At 48.7% G+C, this 17,741-nt stretch overlaps 1 protein-coding gene and 1 long non-coding RNA gene across 4 annotated transcripts; both read right to left on the bottom strand.

Annotated features, from left to right (window-relative positions):
• Positions 1-2,235: 2,235 nt before the first annotated feature.
• Positions 2,236-7,149, bottom strand: Gm40514 (predicted gene, 40514). Its single transcript, XM_017313711.2, has 2 exons — positions 4,310-7,149; positions 2,236-2,558 (listed from the first exon to the last, which is right to left on the bottom strand). The coding sequence occupies exons 1-2, from the start codon at positions 6,880-6,882 to the stop codon at positions 2,306-2,308; spliced, it is 2,826 nt and encodes a 941-aa protein (XP_017169200.2). The 5' UTR covers positions 6,883-7,149; the 3' UTR covers positions 2,236-2,305.
• A 1,012-nt stretch (positions 7,150-8,161) lies between these two features.
• Positions 8,162-15,411, bottom strand: Gm36227. 3 transcript variants are annotated; one of them, XR_003948133.1, is made up of 3 exons: positions 15,088-15,411; positions 11,475-11,527; positions 8,162-9,170 (listed from the first exon to the last, which is right to left on the bottom strand). It is a non-coding gene; the product is annotated as a predicted gene, 36227 (long non-coding RNA). The 3 variants fall into 3 exon arrangements; XR_870666.2 differs by having other exon boundaries at positions 8,162-10,608; XR_870665.2 differs by having other exon boundaries at positions 8,162-11,527.
• Positions 15,412-17,741: the final 2,330 nt, after the last annotated feature.

Raw genomic sequence — 17,741 nt, forward strand, 5'->3', positions numbered from 1 at the left:
TGGCCTCTCTGGGTACCAGACATACATACAGGTAAAACACCCATAAGAAAATAATAAAAATAATTTTAAAAAATAATAAAGTCTCTTCTTCTGGAAGCTTCTTCAGCCATTTCTCTTGCTCAATGTTCCAGATCCTTCCTCAGTTTCCTCACAGAGGACCACAATGGCTTGCATGCCATTCTGTGTCTCCTCCCTACTCTGACTCCCCACAGAGGCGGAGACTAGACACGCAAGGTGTGTACACATGTCTGTAGTTAGTCGAAGCCATTCAAACCTCAGTTTTTCCTCTTAAGCTCTGTGGCAGTTGTATCTGCCTTCCGTGGGTTTCACCCTAGTGCATCAGAAGGAACGAGAGACAGGGGGAGAAAAGGAAGTACTTGAGACAAACACTGAACACTGACCAGGAAAATGTTTCTAGAAGGAATCCGTGCTTCCTGGCTATCCTTTTCCTCTTCCCTGGCATCTCATCCTTCCTGCGCATCCTCTCTATAAAATATCTCTCAAATCTGCTTCCGCTCTTGCCGCAGACCTTTTGGGTCCCTATGTCTGCGTGGAACGGGGTCTCTCGACGCGGGTGGGCAAAGCGTGGATGATGACAGACAGACACACACGCAGGAGAGTTTGTGTGGAATCTGAATGTAATTTTACAACTCGAGCATCAGACTTTTTATGCAGAGGACAATAAGGAAGTTGGGTGACATATTCGCAAGGTACAATTGAGGTAACTGGAATCTTACATAAAACAGAGGAATGCAAACCCAAAAGGTCTAACGGGAACCACCCAGGATAGAATACATTGATAACAGCTGGGATCAACAAGGGCTCCACCTAAAATTCACTAATCTTAGAAGCCAGGGTCAAGGGCTTCGAGTCCTTGCCACAGTTCCTATTTTAGTCTCTTGTATAGTCCACCTTCCCCTTAGGCCATTGTAAATACTTGTGTATGGGTGTAACTCTGCTATAGTATCTATTCTGGTTTCTCCTTTGTTCTGAAACTTCCTTCTTCCTAAGTGATGGTAAATTCCTGTGTAAGGGAGTGACTTAGCTTTTACAATCTTGCTGAATTCTAAACCCTAGATCTTGGTCAAGGACGCCCTTGGACCGTTGGAACACTGGCGGAAGGCTTTAGACATGTCAGAGCACTTATAGAGAAATACTGAAAGAGAGCACGTGGATCCATACTCTAGACTAGCGTGGTACTGGAACTCGGGAATGAAAAATTAATGTATGGGTAGAGAACACTAGCCTCCAGGAGGAGAGCTTCCTTGAAACTCTTTTGCCTCATGAGTGACTTTTAAGCCTTTCGGCTTGTCCAGTTGACTCGACCAGAGAGCGTAGCACGCTCTCACGCCATCATTACACAAAGTCTGACTAGAATATGTCTGACCTGGGACAAACAGAAAGAATTCCCTTGACCCGTGACCCTGAAAGTTGTCTCAGGTTAAAGAGCTCACAAAACTCTGGAAGCCAGTATACAGCATTTATATTCCCCCTCTAGGTCTTCCTAAGGTCGCCATAGTAACTTGAAGGCAATTTTTGACAGAGCAGTTGAGCGACAATGCAGATGGAGTTCTTAGTCCTATCTCTACTACACCCTGAGGTAACATTGGTCAAGAGGTTTCTCATCTCTGGGTCTTGGTCCCTTGGAAAAGATACTTTGAAAATAAGTTCTGTTGTCCAGCCCCAACCCCACCCCCTGAAAGACCTCCGAGGTGGGTGGTCAATCAATCTGAGGAGACCCTCCCAAGGATCAGCGAGACCACGATTCGGATGTAATCAGCATGAGGCTTTATTGGGAACACGGGTACCCGGGCGACTCAGTCTGTCGGAGGACTGGCGCGCCGAGTGTGGAGTTCTTACCCTTTTTATAGGGCTGGGGAGCAAAAAGCGCGGGTACAGAAGCGAGAAGCGAGCTGAGTGGTTAGTTCAAATCAAGGCTGGGGGTATTTCCTGGTCATTTGGGGAACCTGAAACTGAGGTGGGACTTTTTCAGAAACTGTTGCTGGTTCCGCCTTATCTGGGTACCATCTGTTCTTGGCCCTGAGCCGGGGCCCAGGTGGGTACCACCGGTTCTTGGCCTTGAGCCGGGGCCCAGGTGGGCACCATCGGTTCTTGGCCCTTGTCCTAGTATTATTCAGCCTTGATTTTTAACTGTTAATCTTTAACTGAACTTCCTTGTAACTTTTGAGAACTCAGCTCTGGTACTTTTTCATGCCTTGCAAAATGGCGTTACTGCAGCTAGCTTGCTAAGCCTTATGGTGGGGTCTTTCATTCCCCCCTCTTTCTGGAAACTGAATAAAATCTTTTATTCACGTGATTCCACTGCTTCTGGATCTATTGATTTGAGTTGGTGATACTGTTGAGTCAGAACCAGGGCCTGCACCACCGAAATTCTGTCTTTTACAAACTGGACCAAGCGGTTGAGAATACAGGGTCCGAAGAGTAGGATTAATAAAAGTACTATCAGAGGGCCCATAATGGTGGATATCAGGGTCGTGAACCATGGGGACCTGTTAAACAGTCCCTCAAACCACCCTTGTCCTGATTCGAACAATTTTTGTCTCTGGTTTAGTCTCTCTCTTAGCTTAGCCATGCTATCCCTTACTACGCCAGTGTGGTCCGCGTAGAAACAGCATTCTTCTTTTAGGGCAGCACATAATCCTCCTTCTTTTAGGAACAGCAGATCTAATCCTCTCCGGTTCTGTAGGACCACCTCAGACAACGAGGTCAGAGACTTTTCTAGGGCACTGACTGATTTTTCTAAGGCCCCAAGGTCTGTATGTATGGCTGCCTGGAGCTGCTCGAATTGTTTGGTGGCCACTAGGGCTGTAGTCCCTGTTCCTACTCCTGCAGCTATGCCGCCCATAGTAAGTCCTCCCAACAGCAGGGCCAGAGTTAATGACACCGGCTCCCTTCTATATTTGGTTTTTCTCTCAAACTGGCCATAAACATAACCAGGGGAGTGGTAGGTCACCTTTGGCCAGAGCTCAACCAGGACACAGTAATCGGTGGTGAGGTTGAGTACAGTAGTAGATAGGCAGGGAGTGAGCCCGGTGTTGCAAGCCCAGATGGTCCCGGCGGGAGCAGCCAGATAGTAGGACCCGTCGCTCGTCTTCTGGGTGGTATTACACAGGGCCTGATGGGTTTTGGGAACTGCTCCTACGCAGAGTCCCTGTCCGGTCACTTCGGACAGGGTCAGCTTGTGTTGGGAGGCCACGGAGCAGTTAGCTGGGGCAGAGGTATGGTTGGAGTAGGTACCTAGGACGGCAACCCCTTCGTAGTAGGGGGGTCCCGATACCAGACACAACCAGCACTCTTGGGTTTTGTCAGGACTGGTGAGGTTGAGTGCTTGGTAGGCTCCTTCTACCAGATTTAGCAGCCTGTCTCCCGTCCCAGGTTGTTGAGAAGGCGGGGGAGCCCCAGGTACCATAGAGACCGTGCCTGAAGGAGGAGGATGAGGAGGCCTGGGGAGCATGATCTGCACGGGTTGGGATGGGGGTAGCTGGTCAGTGATCACGGGATTAGGCCCAATGGGGACGCGGGGTCCTACATTGAGGACCTGGCGGGTCAAAGAGAACCGGGTCACCGGGTCGGCCCCTGTGGATCGATAGAGTCTCAGTCCCCAAACTTTGGGGGCATCCCAGCTGGCCTTTTTACCCGCGTCAGTGAATTCTAAGACCAGGGGGTTGCATCGACCCCCCGGTGTGGCACCCTGGACGCCACTGGAGACCGAGGAATCATAACAGGGGCCCTGATCCTTAGGAGTGTTTCCTCGCTTAAGGGAAATTAGGTCCCATGATGATGATGGCTTCCAGTATGCCTGTCCAGTGGTCTCACATCCCCATTTGCCACAGTAGCCCTCTCCCGGCCCTCCACACCCTATTGGTACAGTATGACCGGGGCAAACATAGAAGTCATACAGTCTTGTCCTTCTTCTTCCCCCGGGAGTGCGGCAACCATCCCCAATATCGGGTTCTGGGTCATCCCAGTAGTCTCCTACTAAATCACACAGGTCAAAATATAGTTTAGGGAAGGTGTCTGTCATCGTCCCCAGGAGGGAGGTGGCGTTAGCTGTTTGTCCTGTCATTAGGTTGGTAACTCTCCAAGTAACATTGAAGATCTGGTGAGGGCTGTCACGTTGTACCGAGGCTCCTGCCCTCACCAAGATCCCCATAACTATTAGGGGGCCCCACGGGTTAATCTTATCTTTAAGGGGTTTTGAGAACGCTGGACCTTCCATGCTGTTCCGGCTGGAGGAGTTGTCGCCGCCTTTACGTGAGCGGCGTGTATCCACGCGGAGATGCCGTCTACTTTGAGAGCGGTGGGGGTGGTCAGCAGGACGGTGTAGGGTCCTTTCCAGCGGGGTTCTAAGTTCTTAGTCTGGTGCCGGCGTACCCACACGGCGTCACCGACACGGAAGGGGTGTGGTATCACTGGCTGATCCAGCTGGTCCTGATAAGCAGCGGCCAGTGGCTTCCAGACCTCTCGTTGTACTGCTTGGAGGGCCTGTAAGTGAGCTTGGAGAGAGGGACTATTAGTTAACTTTGACATTTCAGGCTCATGAAAATTGACGAGGGGCGGGGGTGCCCCATACAGGATTTCATACGGAGTAAGTCCATGGGGGCCCGGAGTATTCCGGGCTCGGTAGAGGGCCAGGGGGAGTAGGAGTACCCAGTCTCTAGTGCCAGCTGCAAGCGTTAATTTGGTTAAAGTCTCCTTGATGGTTCTATTCATTCTCTCTACCTGACCTGAACTCTGGGGTCTATAAGCACAATGTAACTTCCAATCAATCCCCAGTAAATCGGCCACCGAATGACTTACCTGGGAGACGAAGGCAGGCCCATTGTCAGAACCCAGTACCTGTGGCATCCCGAATCTTGGGAATATTTCTTCTAATAGCTTCTTGGTTACCACCTTGGCGGTTTCACGTTTAGTTGGGAAGGCTTCTACCCAGCCAGAGAAGGTGTCCACGAACACTAGGAGGTATTTGTACCCGTACAGTCCTGGCTTAACTTCAGTAAAGTCAATTTCCCAATGGGTACCTGGTCGATGTCCGCGTACTCGTACCCCTGCCCCGATCTTGGCTTTACTAGCATTCACTTGAGCACAAGCTGTGCATGATTCTGCCACATACTGGAGAGTTCTGTCTCTGTTTAACATGTAGTAGGGGCTTTCTTCTCTGTCAAGGAGTGCCTTCATCTTTTGAGGGCTGAGGTGAGTGAGCCTGTGTAAGGAGTCTAATAGTTCAAACACAAACTGATCGGGCATTACCGGCTTGCCTTGTAGGACCCAATATCCTTTTATCTGATTATAGGTGGCTCCCAGTTCTCGTAATCTCTTTAGATCTGTTTCAGTGTAGTGGAAATGGGAGGGCGTATACGGGGTCGAGTCCTCTATGAGGAGGGTGGAAGTTTCTGGAGATGTCCTTATGGCTGCCTCTCGGGCCGCTTGGTCTGCCATACGGTTGCCCCTGGCTTCAGCACTGTTTCCCTTTTGATGCCCGGGGCAGTGAATTATACTGAGTCTCTTTGGCAAAAAGAGGGCTTTCAGCAAGGCTAGGATCTCGCTTTTGTTCTTGATTTCCTTGCCTTCTGAGGTCAGCAACCCCCGTCTCCTATATATTTCCCCATGAACATGGGCCGTAGCGAAGGCATAGCGGCTATCAGTGTAAACATTTAGCTTCTTACCTTCTGCCATTTTCAGGGCTTGGGTGAGTGCGATCAGTTCGGCTCGCTGGGCTGACGTTCCAGCTGGCAGGGCCCTCGCCCAGATTACCTCGGTCTCTGTCGTCACTGCTGCCCCAGCTTTTCGCTGTCCTTCTTGCAAAAAGCTGCTCCCATCGGTATACCAGGTGTGGTCGGCGTCTGGGATGGGCTGGTCGGTGAGGTCCGGTCTGGTTCCATGCGTTTCAGCCAAGATCTCGAGGCAATCATGGGGGGCTCCTTTCTCCGGTAGAGGGAGCAAGGTGGCAGGATTGAGGGCCACCACTGGTCCGAACTGAACTCGGTCAGTGTCTAGGAGCATTGCCTGGTAGTGGGTCATGCGGGCATTGGATAGCCAGCGGTCAGGGGGTTGCTTGACCAGTGCCTCTACTGCATGGGGGGCCAGGATGACTAGCGGCTGTCCCATAGTTAGCTTGCCTGCATCTTTTGTCAGAACGGCAATGGCTGCTACCATCCGTAGGCAAGGGGGCCACCCAGCTGCCACTGGGTCTAGCTTCTTGGACAGGTAGGCCACAGGCCGACGCCAAGGTCCCAGTTTTTGCGTTAGGACGCCTTTGGCGTAGCCCTGCTTCTCGTCGACAAAGAGTTCAAAGGGCTTAGTCAAATCTGGCAATCCCAGGGCGGGGGCAGTTAGAAGGGCCTGTTTGATTTCTTGATAGGCCTTTTGCTGGTCTGGGCCCCAATTAAACAGAGTCCCCGTTTTGGTAAGAGGATACAAGGGGGCTGCCATTTCCGCAAACCCAGGGATCCAGAGGCGACAGAAGCCTGCCGTCCCTAGGAACTCCCTTAGTTGTCGAGGGGTCTTCGGAGTAGGCTGCCCCATCACAGTCTCTTTTCTGGCCTCAGTCAGCCATCTCTGACCCTCTTTTAGAAGATACCCCAGATACTTGACCTGCTTCTGGCAAAGTTGGGCTTTCTTGGCCGAGGCCCGATACCCGAGGTTTCCTAGGGTTAGTAACAGGGCCCGAGTACCTTGTTGGCAGTCGAGCTCAGAAGTGGCGGCCAGTAGTATGTCATCCACGTACTGTAGCAGGATCAAGTCTGGGTGCTGGATCCGGAAGTCTGCTAGGTCTCTGTGCAGTGCCTCATCAAACAGGGTGGGACTGTTTTTGAAACCCTGTGGGAGTCTGGTCCAGGTCAATTGTCCTGAGATTCCCATCCCTGGATCTCTCCACTCAAAGGCGAAGAGAGGCTGACTGGTGGGGTGGAGTCTCAGGCAGAAAAAGGCATCCTTTAAATCAAGCACAGTGTACCACTGGTGGGACGGTGGGAGCCCACTTAAGAGGTTGTAAGGGTTGGGCACGGTGGGGTGGATGTCTTCTACCCGCTTGTTAACTTCTCTCAGATCCTGGACAGGCCTGTAATCATTAGTCCCTGGTTTCTTAACGGGTAGCAGGGGTGTATTCCAGGGGGACTGGCAGGGTACCAATATTCCCTGGTCCAACAGCCTCTGTATGTGGGGCTTGATCCCCAGTCTGGCTTCTTGCGACATGGGGTATTGTTTTATGGACACAGGGGTGGAGGTTGCCTTTAGAGGTATAATCAGAGGCGCTTGGCGAACTGCCAGTCCCATGCCCCCGGTTTCCGCCCAGGCCTGGGGAAAATCAGAAAGCCAGGTGGACCCTAGAGAAACATCCGGCTCTGTTGAGGTCTCATGTAGCCGATACTCATCCTCTATGTTTAGGGTCAGCACTTGCAGGGGCTGTCCCATTGGTCCCACAACCTGAGCTCCTGATCCCTCGAAGTGGATCTGGGCTTTGAGTTTAGTCAGCAAGTCTCTTCCTAGCAGAGGATAGGGGCAGTCTGGTACATGGAGGAAAGAGTGGGTGACCTTACCGGTAGCTAGATGTACTTTGCGATCCGTGGTCCAGCGATACCGCTTTCCTCCAGTAGCCCCTTGGACCCAGGCAGACTTGTCACTTAGGGGTCCAGGATTTTGGGTCAGCACGGAGTGTTGGGCCCCAGTATCTACCAGGAAGGTGACGGGTTGCCCCCCGACTTTGAGGGTTATCCTGGGTTCAGGGGGGGGCTCCTGACCCTGACCTCCCTAGTCACCTAAGGTCAGGAGGGAGGTCTGGGGCCTCGGTCCTCGGGGCCCTCGTGGCTTCTTTGGGCAGTCCTTAGCCCAGTGTCCCTTTTCTTTGCAGTAGGCGCATTGGTCCTTATCTCGCTGGGGCCTCCAAATGAAAGACCTCCGAGGTGGGTGGTCAATCAATCTGAGGAGACCCTCCCAAGGATCAGCGAGACCACGATTCGGATGTAATCAGCATGAGGCTTTATTGGGAACACGGGTACCCGGGCGACTCAGTCTGTCGGAGGACTGGCGCGCCGAGTGTGGAGTTCTTACCCTTTTTATAGGGCTGGGGAGCAAAAAGCGCGGGTACAGAAGCGAGAAGCGAGCTGAGTGGTTAGTTCAAATCAAGGCTGGGGGTATTTCCTGGTCATTTGGGGAACCTGAAACTGAGGTGGGACTTTTTCAGAAACTGTTGCTGGTTCCGCCTTATCTGGGTACCATCTGTTCTTGGCCCTGAGCCGGGGCCCAGGTGGGTACCACCGGTTCTTGGCCTTGAGCCGGGGCCCAGGTGGGCACCATCGGTTCTTGGCCCTTGTCCTAGTATTATTCAGCCTTGATTTTTAACTGTTAATCTTTAACTGAACTTCCTTGTAACTTTTGAGAACTCAGCTCTGGTACTTTTTCATGCCTTGCAAAATGGCGTTACTGCAGCTAGCTTGCTAAGCCTTATGGTGGGGTCTTTCATTCCAACCCCCGGCCCAGTTCTCTGAGGAACAATACTTTAGTTCCTCAGTCCTGCCCCATCTCGTGTCCCTCCTCTCCTTTATCCATGCAACCCCAGACCCATCCTGGCCACAGCCCAACGTACTATTAGAATATATTCCATTATTAGTTTTATGTCAAATGCCCTCCCCCAGGGAGAAAGGCTAAGTCCAAAAGATGCATCCTGTCCATTGTATTCCAGAGCCTCTCTATATCGAGAATGGCCTATTCAGAGGAGCCAAAATGCTTTGGTGTTGAATTCACCAAAGTAACATGCACAAGGTTTTAATTTAGGTCTCCAGGCCCCTGCACATGAGATCTATAAATGAGACATGTGACTACAATCGGTCCCATTGGGGAAGGCTGAATGTAGACTGAGAACAGCTGTAGCACATTGATTCAACAAAGTCGGCTTCTGAATCAGATATGAGTTATTGGTTCAGTCACGAGGCTGTGGGTACGACTTCCCTGCAGGCACTCACATATGGCCTTTGCAGAAATGAAAATATTTCCCCTCCCCACTTTGCTGGGTTTGGGCAACAATGGGCTTCAGTTCTGCATATTTTCTGATGCCTCTGCTTCCCTTTCCTTTGTTCTTCTTTTTCCACGAGGCTCCAGAACTGCTACCTGGGCAGGTGAAGCTAACATCTCCTGGGAGTCACTGGGAAATCCTGGAAGCCAAGGTTATACATTGAGACCATGGGAAGATTGGAAGAAAGTCTCAGCTTCAACTTTTTATTTTTTTTAAGGAGTATCTGTGTGTGTGTGTGTGTGTGTGTGTGTGTGTGTGTGTGTGTGTGTTACATCTACATGAATGTGCACATTTATGAGCATGCACTCAGACACAGCAACCAGGGGACTAAGCTTGAATGTCCTCCTTTATGGCTCTCCACCTTATTGCTCTGTCATCGAACTAAAAGTTCAACCATTTCAGCTGGGCAGACTGGCCAGTCAGGCTCTCAGTGTTTGTCTGATCTACCCCCAGCCTGCAGTACTAGGGTACAGACATGCATATCCACACACAGATTTTAACATTGATGTTGGATATTCGCACTCGTGGTCTTCGTGCCTGCACGGTAAGACACTCTTACCTACCTGACCTGCCTTTCCAGCTCTATACCAGGAACTTTATATTCCAAACCAAATGGAGGCTGTGGGAATGGGACCCAGGCCTCAGGGGATATCTCCAGCACTGAGATGACTCCATTGAAATCACCGTTTTAAAGCCAATTTTTTCCTAAACCATGGAGAGGCAGTATTGAGTACCAAAAAACAAATCTGCTTTTTGAAGGTGGAGTTTGGGGACGACTTGAGTCCTGAGAAAACGCTAGCCTGCTAAACCAAATTGCATAGCCCAGACCTCAGAATGTGTACCCATTGTGGTTTGGATATAAAAGCCCACACACAGAGATTCATGTGTTTGATCTCCTGGTCCTCATTTTGGTATAGATGTTTAGAGAGTTTGTAGGACTTCAGGAAGTGAAATCTAGCCAGTGACGTGGAGATAACTTGGAGTGTATAGCTAGTGCTTGATTCCCTCATTTACATGATACCACTTAAACCTAAAATTAATGAAAATAATAAAAGCACTAATAAATTAATGAGCCTTGCCTTTTTCCAAAATTACCAAATATTTAAAAAGAAAAAATGGGCATGGTGTAGCTTTGAGTCACGATATTACAGGGTCTTCACCTTGGTCTTGGACAGAAGGAGAATGGAACAATGGCTCTGCCAATCAGACTCCACCAAGCAAGGGCAGATCCTGCCAAGTTTTGTCTTTTCCCACCATTAAGGACTTAGTTCATTCGTGAATTTCCCTATGACCACCTACTGGTTGCCACCCAACTGCTCAGTCGTTACTTGGATCACAGCAGCTCAGACAGATGATAGGCAGATGGTTTTCTCCTTTTGTGAAGGATAAGCAAACATTGAAAAATACCTTGCTCCCCTGCCTTAGTCACTGTGACAGTTTGCATGGGAACATGAAGTAGGTAATGTGTACAAAGCCTTGCCTTCCAAGAAGTCCCTGGAAATGAAATATAGGCGAAGAAACTCTTTTGTTGCTTGGTGAGTTCAGAGCAGTGGCACCAGATGGAGGGTAGGGCCATTCTGGATGGGAAAACCAGAGAAGGTCTCAAAAAGGGTTTGTGTCTGAGTTGGGGTGTATTCCACAGTCACCTGTGTGTAGGCTCGCTTACGGTTCCCTTTTAAATTACAAGAGTTCTATGTAAGGGGGACATGGAAAGGAGCCTGGCAGAAACCAGATATACAAAACACAGGAACCAAGTCGCCATTACTGCACACCCTCCCTGTAGCTTCAGCCGCTTTAGCTGTGACCAGAGGCTGACATCACCCACAGTGTGCTCAGAGGTGCCAAGTGAAGGCAAAGCTCCCAGTGCCATGCCTGGGTTCAAGTCTATTCTGAAGAAATGGTAACCGCAGGGCTGAAGAGATGGCTCAGAAGAGCAAGCGGTTGCTGCTCACTCGGAGGACCAGAGTATAGTTCCCAGGGCCCACATGACAGCGAGTTAACACTTCTGTTCTAGAGGAGGATCGGATGCCCTCTTCTGACTTTCTGGAGCATTGCATGCACATGGTGTGCATCCATCTATGCAGCGAAAACACCCATGCACATTAAATAAAAATAAATATAAGTGGGGAGAGACCATGTTTTCTCCAGAATGGCCAGGAAGGAGTTGACCTGTGGCTGGGAAGTGCCCTGTATTTTTCTCACGCAGATCCACTTGACGTGGGAAACACAGAAACAAGGAGCTGAGAGAACCATTTTGTATGTGTGTGTGGTTTTCACCTGCTAAGCTCCTTTGGGAGGCTTTCTGTTCTGTCCCCCTCCCTCCTTTTACACTAGAATTAAGAAACCCTGCCTTGCATTTTAATGTGTTGCCTCTAAAAGGGCCCCTTGCTTGCTATTGTAGTTATGCGCGTGTTTGTTTGTGTCTCCCAGGGAAATCTGTTACCCATCTTCCAAGTCAGGCACCGTCATCCCCCATGGCTCCAACTTGGTTCTCTCCTGTTTGTAGAAGGAAAAACAAAAACACAGAGATGGTTTGAGTATTTGGCATCTGTGGGAAGCTGTGAATAGACCATCCTGAGAGTCAAACTCCAAAGCTCTGCACAACAAGGCAGGTGAAGAATTGGGAGTCTTCCCAGGGCACCAGGGCTGGGCTGATGAATAATTCAAGGCGAAGAGCTCTTAAAAAGGCACAGTTACCTGCTTTTCCAGATCATTAGAGACCCTGACAAAAAAGGTTTTATAACCTAATTTAACCAGATAATGAAGCAGATCAGCCAGAAGAGAGCAAGCTCTTTATCCTGCCCAAATTATCCAGACTTTCATCATTATTAGGTAACCGACAACCTTTCCTGTTCTTACAACGGTGAGGTTGACCGGGTATGCTGGACCGGCTGGATCCAGCCTGGAGTTAGCAGGCAATGGCAGGAGCAGCGTAGGGTATCTCTCCCTTCACACAGTTGCTCCTTTCAAGCCCTGTATCTCCACACACAGCCAGGAGGAGGCTGAACAAGCCATCCACAGGAAACAGACTGCAAAGGGTGAATCCCGGATCTGATGGACATTTTGCATAGAATGCGTGATTTAAATAATGGCTGGCTGCAATCATGCATGTGTTTCTGTGTCTGTTGCCATGGGTTAGTTAACGGAACTCTCTGTTTGGGTTATCAATGTCTACTTCATTAGCCAATAATCCATTGGCTTCTTCGAGGAGCTGGCCACTGCTAATAGTAATAGAGGATGCTTCTGGTCCTCAACAGTTGTCACTTGAACATGGAAAAGGCTCCTCAAGGAAGGCTTTGTTACTTCCATTTTTCTGATTGGAAGACTGAACTTTTGAGCAGCCATGGGGCCATAAGGGCCACACCAGGCCCTGGACTCAGGTTGGGATAAATCCCAAGTGAATCTTGTCTACCTGCAGCCTGGACGGCCCCATACAGTCACTCTGCACTCATGAATCTCATTGTCAGCATTTACCCATAGCACTGTTTCAAAAGTATTCATCAGAGAGGTTGAGGAGCTGGCTCAGTGGACAAAGCACCTGCCACAGAAGCATGAGGACCTAAGTTCAGATCCCCAGGGCTCATGTAAAAGCCAGATGTGTTGTAACCTCAATGCTTGAGGAGTCTGGTAGAGATAGATAGGTTCCCTCAGTTTACTGGCCAGAAATCCTAGGCAATCAGTGACCTCTGGGTCCAAGGAGAGACTCTCTATTGAAAGATAAGGTAAAGAGTGATTGAGGCAGATACCCAGCCAACCTCTGGCCTACACACACACACACACACACACACACACACACACACACACACACACACTCACACACACACACACACACATGAGTGCGCACATATATACACCATACACATATACCAGTTTTTTTCAAGACTCAGGGCACCAAGAACACTACAGAAGGAGAAAACACAAACCTAGTGGACACTTTTAACTCTTCGGGAGTAGGCTAGCTTGTGGATTCTGAAGGCACAGCCGTTGCAGTCCATCTGAGTTAGAGTCTAGACCTTTTTTAGTGGTGTGACCTTAAGCTAATCACTGTCTTTGATCTCAGTGTCCTCCATTGTAAAGTGAGGAGCTGTTGTAAGTGTTAAAGGGTCGAGGCTTGCACATTATTGGGCCTGCCATGAGCACTGTGATTGCTAAACAAGGAGCAGAGTTACCAGGAGGAGAAGTCACATGGATGATGTACACAATTCTCCATCAGTGGCCAGTGACCTACACAAATCAACTGTGGACAGTTAACGTCTATATAGCTGGGAACTGTTAAAAGTGCCTTGTTGCGCTAATGTGTTTAAGTAATACTTGTAATAGCCCTCTGATATGAGAAGCTAGTGTCGCAACTTTGGAAGATGAGAAAGTTCTTTCCACTCTGAGAATGCACAGAGGTTGAAAAGTCTGGGTCTGAGATAACATTGCACTGTGTGACTGAGTCATGACTCAAACCCAAAACTTTGGTCTTCAAATTCCACATCGTAGCCACTGTCCCCTTCCAGTCCCCAGCAGAACAGGGTGACCACTATGATCCCATGGTCCCATCGCTGCCACATCACCCTCAGCTGTACATCCTTGGCCACGGGTGTCACATTTGCCTAGGTCCTCAGCATCTCTTCTCTTCAGGGCAATGACACAGGTCAAATCCCTGGTGATCCATTCACAGTTGTAACTGTTTGATTTTTGCTCACTCTTACTAGTGAACTCGATCACAAGAGGCACAAAATTCATATTTTTGATGTAACCACAGACTCTTGTTCTCCATGTGATCATGGGAAAGTAACAAGGGACCCTACCTCACACTTATGAGTCATAGGGGGAGAGAGGGAGAGAGAGAGAGAGAGAGAGAGAGAGAGAGAGAGAGAGAGAGAGAGGCTATGAAAAGTCCTTCCCAGTCTCAGTGTGTGATGATGCGTGTGTATAAGTAGGGAGGTGAACACACTCCATGCCCCAAAGAGCTGGACACTTCAAGAGTTTCCTTTAACATTATAGGTTGTCTACACTGGTGAAACAGAGGGCAATTATGGTGCCCTCTCTGTCCCTGCCTCATTCACACATACATGGGTGCAGGCATGCACACATACACACGAGCCACACAAACACAACATAAACAAATGTATACAACACACAACACCACATCATACACTGAACATGCACACACAACACATACCACACATGGGCACAGGAACCACACAGACACATCACATAAAAATGCATACTACATACTGTATGCGTGGATACACATGCACATACACACACACACACACACACACACACACACACACACACACACACACATACATACCACGATCACATATGTATACCACACAGGCATACATTACCAACATGTAACACACAAGAAAGAAAGAGAGAAAAAGAGGCGGGGAGAGAGAGAGAGAGAGAGAGAGAGAGAGAGAGAGAACAGAACAGAACAGAACAGAAACAAAAACCCTACCAAATCACCCAGACAGGTCCAAGAATGAGGCGAAGCAAACTTGAAGTTGCTACAGAGGCAAATGTGCTCCTGTTTCTGGGAGCCTGTGTTTTCAGATGCTTAGACAAGGCTCAGGGTCTCAGTTCCACAGAATGGTCGCCAAGAGCTGCTGACCACACAGCAGGCTCAGCCAGGATACCCCTACCATCTCTGCAGCCTCTCTGTCCTGCACCTCTTTCCTTTATAGAACTCGTGCAAAAGAAAATCAAAGGTACAAATGACTCTTGTAAAAGATTGCTTCTGTACTTTGTATAAAGATGGGGGTGTGTGTGGTGTGGTGTGGTGTGGTGTGGTGTGGTGTGGTGTGGTGTGTGTGTGTGTGTGTGTGTGTGTGTGTTATTTTTATTATTCCCCACCTTTTTGGATTAATTATGGCACCGTTTTTATACCCGGCAGCAGCAGCCTGTCACCCAGAGTTACACAGCAGGCCACCCAGACTCCATGCTTCCTGTTGTCCCGAGGTAAATCAGTGTGACTTGCAGGGGAACATGCTCCACTGCCCTGTCTGCCTGGCAGTCCCCTGTCACAATGCACACAGTGCCCACTGCTCTTCTCTTCTTACCCAGAGAGGGTCTTGAAAGAAACCTTGCCCAGGAATGCCACAGTCGCACAGCGCACCGGCTTTCTAAAGAGCCGAGGTGAAGTAACACTTTTCTTCTTAATACCCCGTGGTGTGGAACTGGAATTGCAGCCTGCTCCTATTTTCAGAGGCCTCCTTGGTAAGAGAATGTGTTTTATCTGCAGATACAATGACTGTACCCCGCACCCTGCAGTTCCCATGAAACCCTTGCCAAAGCCCATGAATGCTGGCTTTATGAATCAGTCTTGCAGGTGTTCGGGGGGTATGTAATCACTAATGAATAGTCCAGAAACACACAAACCCCGCAGCCCCTGGCACTGAGAGCCGCTGGCCTTTACAATTCTGTGAGAAAACACACACGCAAGGAAAGTTTTCCCTGGGCTCCAGCATTGCCTGAGGCCAAGTATTCGTCCCAGTCTGTACCCTGGCTGGTGGCACTTTCTAGAAAGGAAAGGGTCTATAGTCACCCTGTAGGCTGGGAAGTGTGTGTCACTTACACAATTTCCCTGCCCTGACATGGCCCAGTCATTGTTTCAGCTAAGGGTCATCTTTAATGCACGGGTCATTTATACAACCCAACAGGCTAGGCCAACTTGTGACCTGGGGAGTCAAAAAGACCCAGACTCAGGTAGACTGGCTGCCCTGAGCACAGAGAGGTCAAGGCCAAACAGCCTCAGGAGAACAGCTTCTATGCTTGAATAGGGGAACCAAGGAGGGATGAGAATAAAGACTGAATAGGCTGGGAAAATAAAAAAAGGTCCCCTGGGAAGAGTGACCACTGCAGAAAAGGTCTGCTGGATGAATGACCCCTTTCTTAGAGAAGCTACCTGAAGATCACAGGTGGTAGAGAGAGGGCCCATTGAGCACACCCACTGAGCATACCACGGAGCATACCACGGAGCACGCGCAGCTCATCCTTGGGGGCCTCAGCCCAGGATAAAGCAAGACTGACATGCCCTGTTAGAATGTTAGCCATTCTCCTCCCTTCATAATGGAGGCAATCAGCTCTCCAGCCCTCTTCAGAACTGCACAGCATTGGAGAGTCTCTCCGAGACACATGCTACCTCCCTGGCAGCATGAAGGATAGTGAGACCTCCACGCCCAGCCATGACAGGTTGAAGCCATATCACAGGGCAATGGAAGAGGTAGGGAGCCTGTCCTAGGAAAAGCAGACCACTGGTCCTTTCTTCCACAGCTGGGGTCTTCGAGAATGGCAGATATGACCGACCCCAGCTGAGTTACTTAGCCTTGTGACCAACTACCAGACGGGAAGCAACTGAAGAGAGCATAACAAATATGACATCTTATTTTCATTACTATCTCAGATGAGGTCTTTAATTATGGATGTACATGACCGACTACAAAATGTTACAGTTGGTACATGTATCTTAAAGTATGAATTAGAGTCAGCCTTGCTGGGAATTTATGGTGAATATCAGGCCTGCAACTACACGTGGATAGTTATTGTGTTATAGAGACACATACATTTCTATACAAAATTATATTTTTAATATTTGATGACGGTATATAGCATACTTGACTTTACTTCATGGTCTATGTGCCCTATTTTGTTGAGAGAGAGGGAGAGGGAAAAGGAGAGAGAGAGAGAGTTAGTTCTGAGAATGTGTCTTCGACCTCTAAAACATGGCTAATAACCTAGTGTTTAGAGCAGTTATACTCAACCTGTGGATTGAGACCCCTGGGGCCCTTTTACAGGGGTCACCTAAAACCATTAGAAAGCACAGATGTCTGCATTATAATTTATAAAATTTAGCAAAATTACAGTTATGAAGTAGCAACAAAAATAATTTTATGAGAAACTATATTAACAGATTGCAACATTAGGAAAATTGAGAGCCACTAGGCTAAAGCAACATGTTCTCAATGTGTATCTATCATTTGGCAAGATATTTCTATAAAAAGATGCAGTAAGGAATGTGTCCTCACAGATCTTATCCAAATAAAAATGCAAAGCCTTTTTAGAAAGTATTATAATGGTATATACACAAATCACATATATATTTATAATCTATTCTTGGGTGCTTATCTTACATCTGTGAAAATATTGACAACCAAAACTAAAACCAAACGAACAAAATCAAAACCAACCACAACAAAAGAACAGATGGGCAGGCATTGATCATAGTGTGTTGCAGGATTTTCCTTGTCCAATCACATTAGGACAGTGGGAGGCTTGTGATTGGACAGGAAAAGGGAGGCCGAGCGAAGAGCTTGGGGGGGGGATGGATAGAGAGGTCTTGAGGAGTAGGAGGGGGAGGGGGAAGAAGGAGGAGGAGGAGGAAGAGGAGCCAATATGGAGGCATATGGACAGGAAGAAGATCCTGATCCCGTGTGGTTTTAAACAGCTTCAAGTAGCTAAGATTTTCACAAGGTTAGAATAATTGGGTTAAAGCTTTTATCATTATTAATTGGCTCTGAAATTATTGTATTGGCATCTTGTAAATTGTGATCTTATTGTAATATAAATCTGATTGGATCATTAAGCATTAAGAGTCTTGATTCTACTAGGTAATTAGGTGTTGAGATGACTAATCAGGGGTGCATGGGGCATTGTGTGGAAGCAAGAGGAACTCGAAGCCCCCGTCCTAGAGATGGCCCAGTGGGAGCCCTGTGGC

The sequence above is a fragment of the Mus musculus genome, chromosome 9, assembly GCF_000001635.26.
Source record: "Mus musculus strain C57BL/6J chromosome 9, GRCm38.p6 C57BL/6J".
Taxonomy (NCBI): Eukaryota; Metazoa; Chordata; class Mammalia; order Rodentia; family Muridae; genus Mus; species Mus musculus.